The following is a 19450-nucleotide window of genomic DNA, read 5'->3' on the forward strand; positions in this document are numbered from 1 at the left end:
AAATAAATTTTCAACTACACCCTCAAGCTTGAACAAGGTTTAGTCAGAGTTAAGATGGAATCTAATTATCCCCTTTACAGTCCTCTAATTCTCTTGGGTTAAAGAGGAGAGGCTAAAATTTTACAGATTACCTTCACAATCAGCCTATACATTACCATATCCCTGCAACGCCCAGATAGCCACAGAAGAATAGGCTATAATTCTTCTCTCTAACATCACCGAGTTGAGCTCTGTTTATAGAAGCTCACGGGATGATTTTTCCTTGAGCCGACGACGGTTAGGGAAATTATTACTGACTGAAAAGTCGTTATTGCTGGCATGGGTGAGCTTACTGCATTCAGTTTCATTCTAAAAAGAGTCAGCTCACTGCCATAATGACTTGATACAGCTCCCCTGACTACTTCAGCTTGTCCTGTAAAGACACCAATACAAGCAGCTTTCTTTTTCCAATCCGCAGTACCGTATGAGTAGATATATAGCCATATCTCCTCTGGATATCCTACGTGGATTGCTGACCCGCTAGAGAGATCGCAGTTTCATTGGAGCACACTTTTTTATCGTCGACATCAACTCCCCTGCCCCTAGCCAGATATTAAACGAATTGGGATAAGTTGTCGGTTATGTAACGATAATTATATATATAAGTACCTCTACTGGAATCATGCATAGCGTTTTGAAAATAAATATATTCTTCAGATAAATTATTTAAATGTTATATATTCTTTGAATCGATAGATATGTAATATATTTATGTGTAAGAGATAAACGCTATAAAGTCAATTCCGTCGGTATCACTTTGGTGAATTCAGTTTTTATATTTGGAATGTGTTATATGATTGATGGAAAATGTATGATGAGATGATTAGAATAGAAGTGGATTATAGTTTAATGTAGTGTAGTTTCTGCCGGACATTGCTTTTGAAGTAATGTTTTTACGTTGTGTGAGTGCCTCAGTATTCAGATTGTACTGGTAGTGTGCTGGAATTATCGCACAGTGCTAGAAGAAATGGCTGGGACCACCTTGCCTTCTAAACAGGATAGGCTATTATTATTGATGATTCATTGAAATTATAAACATTCCTGTTTTTTTTTTTTTTTTTTTTATCTAGTACAAAATTTATAAATTACAAAAAAAGGAGAAGTAAAATTGTCACTAATTTTCTGTAAGCTAAAAAAAGAAAAAGCATTAATCGAACTCCTTACCAACTATACCTGAATACATACATCGCGACATTTTTTTTGCAGACCTCTGTAGTGATTTATTTATATTATAGATCGCGGAATATATATTTTGTAAATGATAAAATAATGATAATAATAATAAAAATAAGATTAAATAAAAAAAAATATATACACGTCAGATATTTGTGGTTAAGGATGAAGGGGAAAAATATTTGATGGGAGCGTTTGATGGCCAATTTTTGCAATAATTATACACTTAATTTAACTGTTGTTTTTTTTAATTAAAAAAATTGTCTTCAAAGACTCTTTGTAGAGCTACCTTCTTGACTTATTTTTTCCCTTTTTTTTTTTTTAATTTTTATTGTGCACTGACTCGAATGACCCATATTTTATGTGAGCGCCACTGATGTTCTAAATTAAAAAGTGATTTATTTTATTTTCGTATAATAGCATAATGTGATAAGTGAAAATTAGAAATTGAATTAAGCAAACTCCTTTTTCTTTTTAATTATATAGAATGTAAAAAATGAAAATGAAAAACATTTTTGCTAAACACAAAAACAACACAAATAAAACAAAATAATACAATAACAAAAAGAAAAGAATGAAAATAGGACATCAGATTTAAGTGCACAATTTCTTTATAAAAAATAAATATCACAAAGTGCTATTTTAATAAAATAAAATAAAACAAAATAAAGTTAACAGAAACAAAAATTAAATAACAGAAAAAAAAGAAGAAGATATTGTGGCTTAATAAAATGTTTTCTGGGATATTTGGTTATTGTATAAAATGGGAAATAATATCACCACATATTGTGGGATACTTTTTTGTTTTGCCTTTTATGATTTACAAGTCCTATTTTATACAATTAGGTAGGTTTATTTTTCCTGGTTTATATAAAAGGTTTTTTTCTCTTACCTCGTTATTATTTACAATAACTTAAGAAAAAAACAAAAATAATAAAAAGAAGATAATTTAAAAATATATATAAAGTTTTTCTTTGGATAAATACGAGATAAGTGAATACCTTTTAATATAAACAGATTTTAAGTGGTTATTTTTTACTTTTTTAAGGCAATCAGGTTATATTTTGGAGGTCTACCTCCAGAATCAGTGATGGTAACTCTTTCTTTCTTTCGTTTCTTCTTCTTAGCTCCGTATCCATAATTATCCCTTGCGCTCCAACCCGGATACAGCTCCATGTGTAGTTGTCGTTCAATGCGAGCCTTTTCATAATACTTTGCCTGCTCCTCCCGACTTAAGCTGTGCCACTAAACAATTAATAAACCGGGACCCCCTTCAATGCCTTAAACCCAAAAATCTTTTTTCCTCTCTTTTTTTTTTTTATTTTTCTACCTACTTACCAAAATTTAATTTCTTATTTTTTTTTTTTTTTTTTCAAAAAGAAGGAAAACAAAAAAATAAAATAAAAGAAAAATAATTTATTCATTTAAAAGTAAGAGCTCTTATTCTAAATGACGGCAACTCTTAGCATTAAAATATTCAATTAATTTAAAATAAAACCAGAGAAATAAATAAATAATAAATTGTTTTAATTAAAATAAAAATCACGTAAAGTTGTTTGTGAATTCTTTCTAATATTTAGTGCTTCGGTATACTACATTACCTACCAAAAAATAACTTCATCAATGGCTTGTAAATTAAATGATTTATCATAAAATTTAAGATATTTAAACTGATTATTACGGAGACAAAAAAACCAAAAATCTCAGAATAATAAATATAAGGAAAAAATGGGACCTATTTTATTTAAATCTTGAGATGATGCTGCATTAAAAAAATTTTATTATACAATTATTTTTAACAAAATTCATTAATAATATGTTTTGTTGTTTCATAATTAAGGCTTTATTGCTTAAGGATGTATATCAAACAGATTATGAAACCAACCGAAACTCATTTCCCAATGTGAACAACGGGTTGTACAAAAATATATATTTACAAAAAGATGGAGTATGGTATTGTTTTATAGATCAAGAATGATTAAGCAACTGGCGTAAAGCTAAATTCTCTCTACCTAAAAGAGCTTTCACAGGGCATCGGCGAACTAAATCCGTAATATGTACTAATAATTCTGAGCTAGATTTAGGGCTTCGGTATACTACATCAAGTACCTCCTAGGAAGAAATAGGCCTTTCTATTTCTCCCAGGATCTAATATTCACACGAAACTAAGCAGGAATTCTGTAGATATTGTTCTAATATTCGATTTATTAATTCCATTAGCAAATGCAAACATCTACTCCAGCTGTATAACCTTTAATTAGCACTAATAACACATTAAACACAGATAACCATATCTACAAAGTATAATCCGTGATACCTGAAGGGGATCTTTTAATCTAAAGTAAATTTTTTTTAGCTTTACAGTGAATCCTACTGGATTAGCACTGATCAACTAACTATTCGCAAAGGATCAGAGGGCTAATAAAGAGGATAGTCCACTTTTCCCAACAAGATACACCCTTTTACTCCTGTCTAAATTTTAACGCCTCAGGACAAAATAATATAAAAACTTTAGATTCTTTTTTAAAATGTTTTAAATTAACTATTCTACAAATATTAGAAAGAATACCAAACAATTATTTATTAACGAATCGTTTTTTGTAATAATAAGGACTGGAGATTGGATTCTGATACTTAAACTCCTAATGTAAATAAGGAAATTTTAAATTAATTAATGCTAACAATTTTTTACTCTTTTTAAGAACTTCTGATTAAAACTTTTATAAATATGTAGTAATTTAAAAAAAATAAATATAAGTTAAATGAAATTCTGTATAAAAGCAAATACTAGATGTGGATTAAATGTAATTAATTACCTAATTAAAAAAAAAAAAACAACCTTTATAGATTCTACCGCCTCTTCCACATGACAGTTCTTTGATATTATTTTTTATTATTTCTTGCCTTTGGTAATGTTTTTGAACCTTTAGGAACTTGGGGAACTCTCCTACATATTTATACCTTTTCTTTTTTCTTAATGGCAGCAAAAAAAAATTATTTAAATGATAAAAAAATTGTTTTATCTAGTTCTAAACTTGGCTAATTAAAAAATTTAAACGGAAATAAATGGGAAAAAAATTAGCATAGAGATTTTTTATTTTCAAGGATCCAGCATAATTTTTGAATCTCTAATCATATATGCCTTGCCAATAACTTTAAAATGAAAAATGAAAAAAAAAATGTTCAAATATAGTCTTTATTTATATAATTAAATTGGCCTTCTAAATTATTATTATTATTTATTGATGCACTCACTTTGTTAATATAGATTGAATAGTATCTGCCAGGCTGTTTTGTAGATCTTAAAGGAACTAAATTCTGTGACTTCATCACCATACTATCACTAGATTTTCTATAAAGAGTGCATGAACAAATCTTGTTTCTAAGAGGTCACAGAATGTAAGGAAATCGAAGTTTGCCAAAAATTAAGTGCCTCTATTCCTTTCTTAAGCCATCAACTAGCTGCTGGCATATCTTGGCGTTTTGTATGACAAGCTTCAAGGGATTACCCAGTTTACAGCATAAATAAGGTCAGTGATATAAATATAGATCACGGATTATCTAGGGTGTTTTTTTACACGGGCACTCCCCCGTACTAGTTTTGAAGATATCTCCAAAAAGATATGGATGCTTATAATCTTCAGCCTTTTGACTGGTTGGTTTGGGCTATTCCAAATCTTAGGTGGACTGTCCATGGATTTTTATAGCTATTCCAGTATTTCTTAGCGTGTATAGCGAATAGGTCAGGATTGGCTCCTTTCTTAGACTAAAATTTCCTTCATATGTGAGTTTCACCACATTAGTTTTCGGAATTATGGTCTGGCTTAGCAACTGTTACCCTGATCTATGCTTTGGTACAATTATTCAATCTTCCAACTAATTCTTATTGGTAACAAGTAGATAAGTTTCATTTCCCTCAAGAGTCAATTTCCTCTGAACAGCCTCATTATTACTCATAAACTTCACAAGTTCTAATTCAGTCCTCTGAACTGTTCAGACTAAGTGGAGAGATTTACTGGCCATTTATGTAATTATAAATGGACCTCACCAGCAAAAGATTGTCGGTATTGTCAGGTTCAATGGTAAAGTGTGGAGGCCTACATGAACTTCTTCTGCATGTAATGAAACGAAAGAGGGGAAAAAAGCAATACGCGCGGGAAGCAGCAAGAACTTATCTAATTCAGTTCGATTGATGCTGCCAAACAAACAACACAGAGTGATCACCTTCCAGTGAGACGTACAGCGAACCAGAGTAAAACGATCAAGACATAGATTAAAACTTGTGTAAAGACTAGAAGAGTCTGCAGTAGCAAGATATCTTACTACTATAAACTCATCTAAAGATAAATTTAACTCCAAACGATTGGGGCTAATCAACTAAAATTAAATAAGTTTAAATTCCCTAATTTTGAAAGGATATTATCTATTGCAAGGATTTCAAAAGGAGAAACAGCAATGTACTAGCCTAAAAGAAAGTAGAAAAATCTTTTCAACTCTTTTATACTCTAAGCTGCTCTAAGTTGATGATTCAAGAAAGCTTCAGAAAATCGAGGAAACTTCTTGATAAATAGAAATGGGCTTTGGAAGTTGTGCTAGTGATTTTCTTTATTATTTTCACTCTGTACATCATGGAGCCATCAAATCCTGTCACTGGACAAGGAAGAAAGGAGGAAATTGTTGCAGAAAAACTTACTATCCTCCTCAGGATCAGAAATTTGGGAAGAAGCAGTCCTTCTCAGAATGGAAATCACTCACGAGAAAATAAGATTTAAATCTATAATTAAGTAAAATTTGCAAGAACTTATGGTTTGCATCAATTTTTAGATCTGCAGGCTATTGTAATTAAAAGATTCTATTCTAATAATATTTATTTGCTGTAATTAACCTATAAAAATATTTTAAGAATCAAAAATTGTGGATCCATGAAATAAATTGGCAATAAATTGAAAACGTGAAATATGAAAATAATTGAAAAATTATTCTTATTATTTTAACCAGTGATTGATTTAGCAATTAATTTTCTTTGAAATTAAAATTATTAAAACTAAGGAGAGAGCTTTTCTTTTGATAGGGTTGCTTAATTTTGGGTACATTGGTTGGGCTTTGAGCAATCGCCCAAGTTTCAGCAGAGTTAAGATCTCCTGAACAAGGGCGATTGCTCTTGAAGATCCACAACCTTAAGGACCGCAAAGTGAAGCAAGAGGCTATCCAGATGAGAGGTCTCTCCCGTATTCTGTACCTGAATCATTTCATTATCTCTAAACCAAAAAAAAAAAAAATTATTTTTATTTTAATAAAAAGTTGGATGCTGATCAGATACTCACCCTCCTTCCTAAGATTTGGTTAATAGCGGCACTTTCTTTCAGCGTACACTCGGCCACCACCTTGGCTCTCATCTCTTTCATGTACAACATGAAAGCGTTCAATGGTTTCTTTATATGCGGCTTTTTCTTTTCTACAAAAAAATTAATTAAACAAGTTATTCAATTGACAAGATATAAGGACTACGAGTTCGCTTTTATAACAATGTACAATAATATTAAACTCTATTTTTTTTTTTACAAATCACTAAGTAATATTTAATAAAATTTGAGTTCGCTAAAATATCATAGGTTTAAATATAAAATATTGGTAATACGAGGGTCGTTTGAAAAGTCCGTGCAAAGTCAGAGAGATAGCACTACTGGCGCGTATCGAGGTTATGTTTAGTTAGTAGCATCTCTTGGAAGGACACACACCAAGTTTCAGCCAGATATCGGTCTATTTCTTTGTGTTTGGCATTCGTTTGAATCGAGGAAGTCGAGTGATTTTCAAAAAATGGACGAAAAAGAATTTCGTGTGTTGATTAAACACTACTTTATGAAAGGCAAAACGCCTCAGAAGACTAAAGAGAAGCTTGATAAACATTATGGTGACTCTGCACCTTCGATTAGAACAGTTTATAAGTGGTTTCAAAATTTTCGGAGTGGCCATATGGGCACAAGTGACGCTGAACGTTCTGGACGCCCTGTTGAGGTTACTACTCCAGAAATCATTGATAAAATCCATGATATGGTGATGGATGACAGAAGAGTGAAGGTGCGTGAGATTGCTAGTGCTGTGGGCATCTCGAATGAACGGGTACATAATATTTTGCATCAACATTTGGACATGACAAAGCTATCAGCAAGATGGGTGCCGCGATTGCTCACGCTTGACCAAAAACGAAATCGTGTGAATTGTTGCAAGGACGGTTTGCAGCTGTTCCAGAAGAATCCGCAGGACTTTAAGCGTCGTTTCGTCACTGTGGATGAAACATGGATACATCACTACACTCCTGAGACCAAAGAACAATCTAAACAATGGGTTACCAAGGGGGAATCTACGCCAAAAAAAGGCGAAGACCGTTCCTTCGGCCGGAAAGATTATGGCGACTGTCTTTTGGGATTCGCAAGGAATAATCCTCATCGACTATCTGGAAAAGGGTAAAACTATTACAGGTGCATATTATTCATCGTTATTGGACCGTTTGAAAACCGAGCTGCAAGAAAAAACGCCCACGATTGGCCCACAAAAAAGTCCTTTTCCATCACGACAACGCACCAGCTCACACCTCAGCAGTTGTGGTCGCAAAATTAATGGAAATAGGGTTCCAACTCGTTTCACATCCCCCCTATTCTCCAGACTTGGCTCCCTCGGACTACTATTTGTTCCCCAATATGAAGAAATGGCTGGCGGGAAAAAGATTTTATTCAAACGAGGAGGTGATTGCAGAAACGAATGGCTATTTTTCAGACTTGGACAAATCCTATTATTCGGAAGGGATCAACAAACTAGAGCAGCGTTGGACGAAGTGTATAAGCCTAAAAGGGGACTATGTTGAAAAATAAAAAAGGTTTACCCCAAAAAATTAAGTAGTTTTTATTTTTGCACGGACTTTTCAAACGACTCTCGTATATTATAAGAAAAATTTAAAATTTCTAATTTTATGACTTATATCATAAAAAGGTAAAGCAAACAGTTGTTCAACTGAAGATGTCACGTTATTAGAAAGGTTCATTTTTTAGCTTTTTCTATATTTATTCTGTTCAAGTCTTAAAAGGCTGCGGAAATAGCATCCTTTAAGGACAGATACAGCGAGAATATTTTTCCCCAACACTTATTCCGATGATTAAATTAAAGATTGATTTTTTTTTTGAAAAATATATTTCAATATTCCACTTAATCTTCTTTTTTTTATTGTTCTAATTTGTAAAACAATTGCTCTTTTAATTCTCTCCGTTAGAATAATAGTCTGCTAGGAGATATCGTATATACAAGTTTTGTTGTTCATTTTGTTTGGTGACTGATTCATAGTTTCAATAGGATGAAAAAATAATTGCCATTTCAGTCGTGATACATATATTCTGCCGAGCTTTCGACCTAGGGACTAGGTCATCTTCAGGGCTAGTTTACAAAGTAATATTTATACATTACAGGGTTGGTGTGTCTTCTGTCTTGTCTGTTCATGGACTGAGTGTCTCAGATAAGACAAAAGACACACCAACCCTACAATGTAAAAATATTACTTAGTAAACTAGCCCTGAAGATGACCTAGTCCCTAGGTCGAAAGCTCGGCAGAATATATGTATCACGACTGAAATGGCAATTATTTTTTCATCCTATACAAGTTTTCTTTTCTTCAGAAGGAAACGGTGATCACTTTTGAGCCCTGCTTTGTGCTTTCCCCTGAACTTGAACTTTGTTTTTTGGAGGTTTTCGTTAAAAAAACTGTTACATGTAAACTTATTTTCCTTGTTTTAAAGAAAAAGGTATAATTATTTTGGTATAAAGAGGGGATTTTGGAACAAACAAAAAAGAGGAGATGGCAATTTTGAAATCTATGTCGACTGAAAAGTAAGACTTAAATTTGGTAAAACAATGTTCATTTGACAACAGGATAAATAATGAAAGGAAAAAAGTATTACCTTGATTGTTACTAGTATGACCAGAATCTTGAGATTTTGAACCTTCATTTGTTGAAGAAGATGATTTGTGGTCCATAGAGGATGGCCTGGAAGAAAATATGCAGAATTATTACAGGAAATTGGAAAAGTCGATAAATTGAAATACAAAAACAAAGCAAACCAAAAAAAACAAGTGGGTGTTTAAAATGTAAAAAAAACAAACAAAAATAATCAATTCTAAATGATTTACCATTTATTATTTAGTGTCTTATCAATAGGTTTCGGCGAAATGGAAGCAGCAGATTTCAGTGTGGGTATATTCAATGGTGCTGTTAAATGTGGTAGTTTTAGGTCAACTTTTGGCACAGAAATGGACAATTTACTGTTATGATGAGCTTGCGGCGGAGGCAGCCTGTCCGGACTGGGCGTTGTACGTTGCTGCTGCTGGTGGTGATGTTGTCCCCAAAGTACTGAATGTAGGCCAGCTGCAGCTGCAGCTGCATATGGATTCAACACAGATGGATAATATGCAGCAGCCGGATTGGTGGTTGTTGTTGTTGTTGTTGCTGATGCTGCTGCTGCTGCTACTGCTGTTGGCGCGCTTACAGTGCTATGATGTTGTCCAAGACTACCGTTAGTATTGTTTGTAAATAGATTGGAATGTACCAGTCCGCCCATGTACATTGCTGTCAACAGATTATGCTCTGAATGGGCTAAACTTCTTATCACATTGTAAACACTATTGTAGGTCATATCAGCAACTTCATGTGATTGTTGTTGATTCGGTTGTTGTTGTTGTTGTTCTTGCACTACTGGCTGTTGTTGTTGTTCCTCCTCCTCATCATCATCATCTTCTTCAGTCTTTCTTGGTTCCACTTCTTCTTCTTCTTCTTCGTCCTCTTCCTCTTCATCTTCGGGCTTACCCTCGCCGAGAACAGCTGACGGAGCTACTATAGCTACAGGTTTTTTCTTTTTACAAAGATTCAACGGCTCGTTCATGGAATTTTCATCATCCATTTTATTTTTATAGATAAAAAAATTTTCCCAAACAAAATTTTCTTTTTAAATTTATGATAACTTAGAAGAATTTATATCACAATAAAAAAGACTCCTCTTTGAAATTATTTAAATTATTTTAATTTTTCTTTTTTTAAATAAATAAATATGACAAATTTTTTATTTTTTACAAAGAACCCTGTAAATGGCAGAAATTTTATTATTTTTTTTACTTTAATATTTTTATTGTCGTGAGCACAAAGTTTAGAGAGTCGTGTTTTCAAAAATTTTTATAAAAATATTTGGTTTTGTTTTTCCTGAGTGTTACTTCAAAAAAAAATTATTTCGTATACGTGTTTTTCCTTTTCAGTATTTTAATCACACAATAATTTGGTAAAATGTTATTTTTTTGGTTATTTTGTTTTTATAAAAATAAAATATATATTTTTTTTTAAATTGTTTCCCTTATTTATTTAAAAAATAAAGCTACATAGTATTAGTTGTTTTTTTGGGTAGGAATTTTTGAATTAAAATAAATTTTTTTTAAAAGACCATTGAGAACACTTTAATGAAGTAATATTTTACGCCCTAAAATAGCTTCAAAATTATGAAATTCATATTTTCTTAATTTAGTTTTCTGATGATTAAATTACAATTCACTGAAACACAAATTGTGCACTCATCACTACTTCACTTAAAAAGGAAAAAACAGAATTTGGAAAAGAAAAAAAATGATTTTTCCTGAAAAATAATTTTCAATATTACGTTTCTTTTTCTTCTTTCTTATTTATTGCTCCACTAATTGTAAAACAATTACCCTTTTAATTCTCTCCATTATTTTTACCATGATTGTTAAAGAACTAGAGATAAACAAATAGAATAGATCACTTGCACATATTAACACGATTAAAAATTTGGTATCTCCTATAAAATATAAATGTTAAACAACTTATTAAAGACAACACATACTTATTTTTCCCATCGTGCAACAGAGGTCGCTTCCAAAACAAAAGATATTTCATCTTTCAGGACGCGATGTTTTATATGACGTCACAGCCGAATTCGATAGAAGCGCCCGCGAGGAGTAAAAATGAAGTTTGGTAGCTTCACTATTATAAAAAATAAAAAATAAAAATGGATGCCTCTTTGTTATGGATTTATTAAAACATAAATTTATTTTTTTTTTCTCCAAAAAAATCTTGCTTTAAAATTAAAAACCAAACACTTTCATTGATTCACTTTCATTTTAAAATTATTTATGAACACAACCGCCTTTGTTTTCCAATAAAACAAACTCGCGAGTAGAAACAAATATACAAATTAAATATAACCCCCCCAGAAAAAATTAAAAAACCGAGAAAAAAAAAAAAAATTCTGGCTTGTTTATAAACCCGGGCCGTAGTTTGGTTGTAGATAACACTGAAAAAGGGATCGATGTTAGGATTACATATATACATATATATGTATACATATATTGAAATGGGTGAGCAAGGGAGGGGTTGTTTTGCCCCCAACGGGTGTTGTGTGAGTGAAAAGACCCGGTCAACTTGAGGAGGGTCAGGAGGTAAAACGCGTCAATAGCGATAAACCAGGAAGGACTCATTACAACTGGCGGTAACTAATCAAATACTTGGCTTTCATATCAATTCAAAGTTTATTTTTTGGGAAATTAACTTAAAAATGTTTACAAAAGTAAAACTAAAATTCTAAAACAGGCAAACTATTTTAAACTATTATTACTAATAATATCTAAAATTATTACAATTTTTAAATAGCTTAATAAGTTAATAAGAAAATTTGGAAATCTTTTTGATTTATATAGTGTAAATATCGATCAGTTTTTGAAATGAAAAAGAATGAATTAGAACATGCGCCCTGTTTCTAGGAGTTAGGGGCACACTCTTGCTGTCCTCATAGCCCAGCCACCCCTACGAGATCTGGAAAGAGGGTTATACCACTGCAAGCGTTTTCTAGTTATTGTGGTTGTGCTGTACTCTGTGAGCAGTTGTGAGCAACTAATCTACTTCTTACTATATCCGTTAGAATGCATTACATCCTCTATGTGCAGTTCTTACGCGGGTGAATGTTGTCCATTTCAAAGACTGGAAAAGTCACCTTAGTCATTAGAACAGGATAATAATGTCCTTTAAAATGATGTAAATATCACTAAGTATCAGGAAAAGAGAAAAGGAGGCAACGACTGACAACAGATGAACTCCGTCACAGAGCTCTTTTAAGTCTTTCTTTACGAAGATTTAATGTAACCTAAACACATGGAGTGAAATAAAGTAAATAGTGGAAAACAGCACGAACAACTAGAGATTTTTACGGATTGGCATTCGCTCCCCAAACGGCTTTTTTTTCCTTTTTTTAAAATTTATTTTGTAATTTACAATCTGTATAAATATATACAATAAGTAAATAGGAGGTGAATGAGATGAACTGGAGCGGGAGGAGAGTAGGAGGAGAGAAGCTATCCAGCGGTAGCACTCTCTACATGAGATAGGGGAATGTGAAGAGGAGAATATGAGTAGGAGAGAGGAGAGATTTAGTTCTTCAGAATGTAAGGAAGTCGCGGGGCCACTGGCGATTCAGTCGTCGAATAGAATTGTTAGGGATGTCAGAGGAGGCGAGAGACTGTACAAGAGGATTTGAGCAAGTAGAGAGAGCAGTATGGAATTTTTGATATTTAGTCTTGGCGAGTTGTACACGGCTTAATCTCCAATTCTCAAACTTGGACTTTTTAAAGAAATTAACTAATTGGCTACTTCAAAGTTAGTTCACTAGAAAGTAGGAATGTTCTAAGTGTGCCCTCCCAGATTATATCAGACTTAATTTTAAGGAAAAGCAAATTGTTTAAACAAAAAGTATGTCTTTATCAAAGCACCGCTACACCGGAAGCGCTCTCTGTAGCCCAATACTGCTTGATCAACCTGGCAACAACAGGAATTAAATGAACCAATTTTGAATGTCCTACATCGCAGAACAACAGTACCGTTCTTACCCGAGGGACTCGCCAAAACCTTTACTTTGCTTCTGGTGATAATCATGGTCCTAAGGGTCCCAAAACAGGCCACCAACTGGATTATGGGCTACTGTTCCGTATAGAGTATTCAACTTAATTATTTCAACTTCAATTATTCAACTATAGAGGACAAATACTTGAACAGATTGAATTATAAAAGCTACTTTTAATATTTTTATCTTTTACAATCTCGATACTCTCATGGGCTATTGTGATGAATAGAGTTAAAATATGTAAAGGTGCTTTAAAGAAATATAATGCATCCATAAATGCTACTTAAACCGGGATGATTTTCAATTAATAAAAATTTTAGAATAAAATTAAAATATGAATTCTATTATTTGTTTATATTAATTATTAAATTATATTAATAAATTGCTCTCATAACTGCAACACAAAAGATTTTTATTTTAGAAATGGATCCTCCTAGTTAAAACTACCTTGGAAGTTAGTTCCACCTAAGATCCACTAGATGGCATAACAATCCACAAATAGCCTGCTTCTAAGTGCTTATTTCATTTCTACACAGACTTTGTATTCTGAAAACCCATGGTCTTTATAAAACTGTTTCAAAAAGAGATTAATTTTTTTTATCAATTATACCCAGTATGGTATAATCATTTCAAAGTTTTTGTTCTACTTGAAAATTAGGCTGGCTGGCATATGATTGCCCAACATCCGAAGAGATATATTAGCTCTTATTATCTACAACTGTCTAATTGTTACTTTACTAAGAGGTTTATTCATATTTGAGGGAATTTCCGTTTAATTCATTTCCTGATTGATATTAAAATTGGGGTAGCTGGAGTTTAAGTGGTACCACAAACAAGGTTGTTTTTTTTTTTTTTGAACTTACTAATAATTGAATAACATTTCATTTGATGTAAAATTTATTAGGAATAGAAAAACTGGTGGAATAATTGCTCTTTTTTACAATCAAACAAACAAACGAAAAAAAGAAGCAGATACATTTGGTCATTGTAGTTTTGGTGCATAAATAATGAATTCTGTGGAATAACAACAGTGGGTCCCGGGGTCACCACTGTTTATAGTATTGTGTAGGGTGCTTGATCAACCCCCAACCCTACCACACTCTCTGTGTACCCATATTGTGTCCCTATACATAATACATTATAAAAACATAGTTAATCACTATAATTTGCTAGGCTATTAGAATATTAATAGCCAACAGTCATGTGATAACCATTAAAAGTGGGAGAATGACGTAACAAAGTGGTTAACAAAATTGGGCTAAATATACCACTACACCCCTTTATTAAATATTAAATAATAAATTGTTATTAACAAAGGTAATTCTAGCAATTTTTAAGGATTTTTCTTTTTGTTTAATTTTGAGTAATGAAAAATAAATCTGAAGTAACTGTTTCTCTTACAGACTTCCTTTTACTGCAATTATTACTGTTCTTAAACTTAACTTATTTTCTTAAACATCTGTGCAAGTGCAGTTCTCACACTATAAAAACACCGAGGTGGGGGGAAATACATCAATATTATTGGTAGAGACTTGAGTGTAACGAGAAATATTATTTAGTAAGCAGTTTTCAAATAAGTTTCTCGTAAAAATTTTATGAAAATAACTGGCCGGAAGTACGTATTACTTGATAGAGATAAGTTTTTGGGTTTTTTATTTTATTATTTTTAACGAATTTTTTTTCGAACTTGGTACTATTTAAACAGTTATAATTTTTATACAAATTCTTAGTTGTTTTCCAACCAGATTTCCCTTCTCCAATCTACCTATAACACAGACAGGTTCTATTTCCTAATTTTTGCTAAATGAAAATTCGGGTTTTAATAGTGATTACACGAAAAACAATTTGAACTGGAAAATAGAGGCTAAGAAATACATGACCTTAATGTGTATTAATAGTTGTCATCTGGGTGAATGAGATAGCCTTTGGAGCACCAGAGGCGGAGCTCTGGATAGGTTTTTTGATCATTACCCCGTCATTCATGAGATTATTCCCCCTACTCCTTTTTTTATGGGTAGGAAGAAAAGCAGGATAAGTTGAGCTCTAGTAGACACAGAAAATAGGAAACGAATGAAACTGCGAAGTTTTAACTAAACCGATTGGACTAGAGCAGGGGGTCTCCCCAAACTACGGGCCCCTGAGGACATTTATCCGGCCCCTGCCGCACTTCCGGAAGGAGCATCTCTTTCACTAGGTGGTCAGTGAAAGGAGCCACTATATGTGGCGGTGCCGTACAGTACTACTTCCGATGACTCGGGACGGACGCGTCACGGCTCCGAAAACAGTGTAAAATAACAGCCAGAAGTAGGAAGAAAGGCAAAGCACTATAACTAAACCCGGACATTGACCATCTCATTAGCCAAAAGCAGGTCCATAATTCCCACAGAAATACTGGGGCAATTTGTTTGATTTAAATTTACTTGTTCTTTATTTGAAATATTCTATTTGTCCCCGTTTTGTTTTTTGTTTTACTTTAAAATAGTTTGTTTTATAGTCCGGCCCTCCAACGGTCTGAGGGACATGTTCTTGCGGTGAATGAGAAGGTGGCGCAACTATTCCCGAAGGCTAAACGACCATCCTCCTCCCACACAATAGACCAAAGGGACTCTAATATCGTCTCTGCTTTACCACAACCACCACGAAACCTTTCCTCAACTCGTGAACCTGGAGACAGAACTCCAGCGGGCCGATTCACGATCCCGTGGTATTCTGTCTTCTATTTTAAGGCCTAGAATGGTCACTGGCCCAGCCATGCCCAGCTCATGACTTACGGTTTCTCTACACCCTCCTGGTGTCAGCTTGGGCTTTCTACACCATTCCAGGTGAGACGGTTTTTTCCGTACACGTCCCCTATTAGTCGAGCCTCTTACGACAAGCAGGGGATGCCGTGGGACTATTCTCACCCGGTCCCACACGGAGGGTCTGAGGGACAGTGAACCTGGCCCCCTGTGTAAAAAGTTTGGAGAGCTCTGGACTAGAGAGTTACTCTGAATGGTGGTTGCTGCTGTGAATCGCATTGCCACACGCTTCCTGTCCACCTCCATGGCATCTAATCCAGAGATAGCTGGAATCTAGGACAGCTAGATGGACTTACTCGTATCCGAGACTTCTGCGAGTGAATCCAGTGCACGAACCCGCTTAACTAATCGCTTTTCCCTTGACTGACTGTTGTAAACCGATCTTTCTAGCTAGGAATCTTTACAGTACCTTTTGCTGTTACCATGCCTTGGGTTTGGTATCACAAACAAAAAACCCCAGCAATCCAGTTTCCAACTTTAGTGAAGAGAAGAATTCGAAGTTTTTAGAAGATATAGTTAGAGTTAGAGCCTTGATAGAGTGTAGGTCGAGCGAGTGTTCGCTTCAGATAAGACCAACGCTGGGACCAGTAATAACAGTATAACAATCGTAAAAATTACGTCAGATATTTCACACCAATAGTGGTCAACGTTGAGTATAAATGTTAATAACACGGTAGAGAAATCTTTTTATTTTATGCTACGAAATGTCATTCGCATGTCGCAGAACAATTCCATGTTTAACAACCGATTTTTTTACTTTAGAAGGGTACACCCGGATCAATGCCCCTTCCTCATAATACAGGACCTCAAACCCACTATCAGTAGGTCTTATCCAAAAGGCGACGACTCCCGTCGGACTATAGGTAAATGAAATCTTTAACATCACCAACACCTTGATGGTGGGGAGCGGTAATGGAGGCGGCGAGAGCGATGAAGATAGAGTATAAGTCAGTGGCGTGTCACAACAAATTGCCCTCTCTGTTACCCGCTGGTCTCTCTCTTTCTGTCCGCTACAATTCCCTAAACTAAAAGATAATATCAAAGCCTAATTTCTAGTTATTATTTTCTTTCGTCCTGTAAATTACCACTGGCACAGCTTTTATAATAAACTTTTGTCTGGAATTTACCGTGTAAACATCATCTGATATTACTTCTTTTTTTTTTACTTACTTTAAATATCCGCAAAATTAGCCCAGTTCTCTATCTGCCCCGCCTCAGATCTTATCTTAATTCTAATCAAATCTCGCAGATTTATCTTCTTTATTTTATTTTTGTGAGTAAAATTAAACAATTTTAGCACGCTAGATTCTTAAAACTTTAGCAAAGTAGGCGATTGAGTTTTATTTTCTCTATTGCGGACATATACAAATTTTCCCGGAAGTATCCGTTTTAAGTCTCTTGAGTTCAAAAAAGGAGTAGCAGAAAATTACAGGATAATTACTTTATATTTCGATTAGGGACTACCAGGGGACGCTGAGCTTAATCCTGAACTCAATTACAATCATTTTTGGGTTAAGTTGAAAATGGTAGACATAGCGTCAATTAACTTAAGTTTCCATGTTCGTACTGAATTATTCGTGCAAATGGTGTTTGTTACGGATACTTTGGCGAAGCTACATAAAAGTTTCAAGCACCATAAGTGCTTAATAAGTACTTCTTAGTCAAAATTTGTTTGATTATGTATTTGTTTGAAGCAGACTCCGGCTTCACAATATTAAAGTCTGTCTTAACTCAGCATATTATTTATTCAAAGAGCATCATTGCAACCATCAAGAGGCTCATGGCGAGATCTTTCAATATAATGATTTTTTTAAACGTACACTATTAAATGTTTATCGTATACATATGTAAAGCTTGTGTTTATTTAGAAACAACATGCATCTTTAATTAACACACCTTGGGCATGGACTTAGTCCGTCTGCCAAGTTAAGGCATGGACTTAGTCCGTCTGCAAAGTTTTCTCTAATTTACATTACATTTATTAAATTTCGGAACTAAACATATTTATTATGTTTGTTTCCCAAATCTCTCGTCGTTCCATCCATATCCTTAAGCAGTTTAATAGTTCCCGTCACCTTTTTCCAATTAAGACCCGGCAACTCCTAGTTTCCTCTCTTATATTCCCCCATTTCGACTATGGTTGTTTAGTGTATGGCGGTCTTTCTGGTGATATTGAAGCTAAGCTTAAGCGCCTCATGAACTGCTTCATAAGATTTATTTTCAGCATTTCCAGAGACTCTCGCATTTCGCACTGCTACGATGAGTTGAAGTGGCTTTTTCCTGTCTATCGCCGCCAATATTTTTTGGCTTCTTTCCTTTTTCAAGTCATCCAGTCTCAAAGGCCTTCCTATATTTTTCAACTCCTTAAGTTTAAATCCTCCATCCATTCCCGTAACACTAGATCTCGCTCATCTGATCTCTATATTCCCTCTCACCGTACTTCATCCTTTGACAAGTCCTTCCTAATACGTGCTATTTCTCTCTGGAACGCCTTGCCTTCATCTGTCCGCCATGCTCCTACCCTATCCATCTTTAAATCCCGTCTATTCAGTTATCTCCTTTCTATTCAACTTCCTCCGAAATTCTAATTGTTTTAATTTATTTCCTTAATTTCTGCTGTTTTATTATTTTATTTTTACTTTCATTTTCACTTATTATATTTTCACTTTTGTAAATACTTATTTATTTATTTAATTTCTGTATAATCACAGGCCAAACTGTTAAGGCCTCTATTTGTACCTGTATTTATTCTTAGGGGACAATTGTCCCAGAATAATAAATCTCTTTTCTATTTCTATTTCTATTATTTCATTGTTAAAAATTAAAATGATTTATTAAAAATTGCCGATAATTCCAAGCTGTTACTGTCTACTTATATATTGCCCCAATCAAGGCCATTCAAATAATCTCACTTTTCTTGAGTTTTCTGTTTCCCCAGTTTGGTTTTGGGGAAACAGATTTTTCCGTAATTTAAAAAGCTCGGAGAAAAGTTATGGAAGAATAGGAAATAATAAGCGAATGATTTTTCTTGGAAAAAAAAAAAAATGAACCAGTTCCACAGTCTGAACCATTCAGATGATGAAGAGAATCGTGTGTCTTCAGTCAACGGTGTTTTCAGTACTTTATAATAATCATTGTATCGCTATTTTTTTGTTTACTTTTGGAACTAAATTGAAAAGTAGTCAAAATGTACATGTGTTCTGAAGGCCTTATGTGACTCTTTTATATCTAATTATTTTATTGATGACTAGATTATTACAAAAAATAAATAAATAAATACTGGCCAAGAAAATAAATAATATATAAAAATCTTGTACTCACCTATGGTTGTGTTCATTTGTCTGGAGTTCCTGTTTGGGTCCAGGGGTAACTATGGCGGGATGCGAATGCGGGGAGAGACCAGGATGGGGTCCCATAAGGCCCGTAGGTGAAAACCTGTAGAAATCACTGCGGGAAACAAAAAAACAAAAACGAAAAAATTACTACAGTTAGACTAAAAAA

General features: G+C 33.7%; 1 protein-coding gene across 5 annotated transcripts in view; it reads right to left on the bottom strand.

Moving 5' to 3' along the window:
* LOC141450780 (uncharacterized) overlaps positions 1-19450 on the bottom strand; it is a 64460-nt gene that overhangs the window by 18302 nt on the left and 26708 nt on the right. For 3 of the 5 annotated variants that reach the window (XM_074121583.1, XM_074121585.1, XM_074121586.1), the window contains exons 5-8: positions 19271-19396; positions 9159-9244; positions 6537-6667; positions 2289-2457 (exon numbers count right to left, since the gene is read on the bottom strand). In XM_074121583.1, the coding sequence (XP_073977684.1) occupies positions 2289-2457; positions 6537-6667; positions 9159-9244; positions 19271-19396 (512 nt within the window). The remainder of the gene's footprint in view (positions 1-2288; positions 2458-6536; positions 6668-9158; positions 9245-19270; positions 19397-19450) is intronic. The other 2 variants (XM_074121584.1, XM_074121587.1) reach the window with 1 other exon arrangement.

Source organism: Rhodnius prolixus, unplaced genomic scaffold, assembly GCF_049639745.1.
Source record: "Rhodnius prolixus isolate KJV_2025 unplaced genomic scaffold, Rpr scaffold_8, whole genome shotgun sequence".
In the NCBI taxonomy this organism is placed as follows: Eukaryota; Metazoa; Arthropoda; class Insecta; order Hemiptera; family Reduviidae; genus Rhodnius; species Rhodnius prolixus.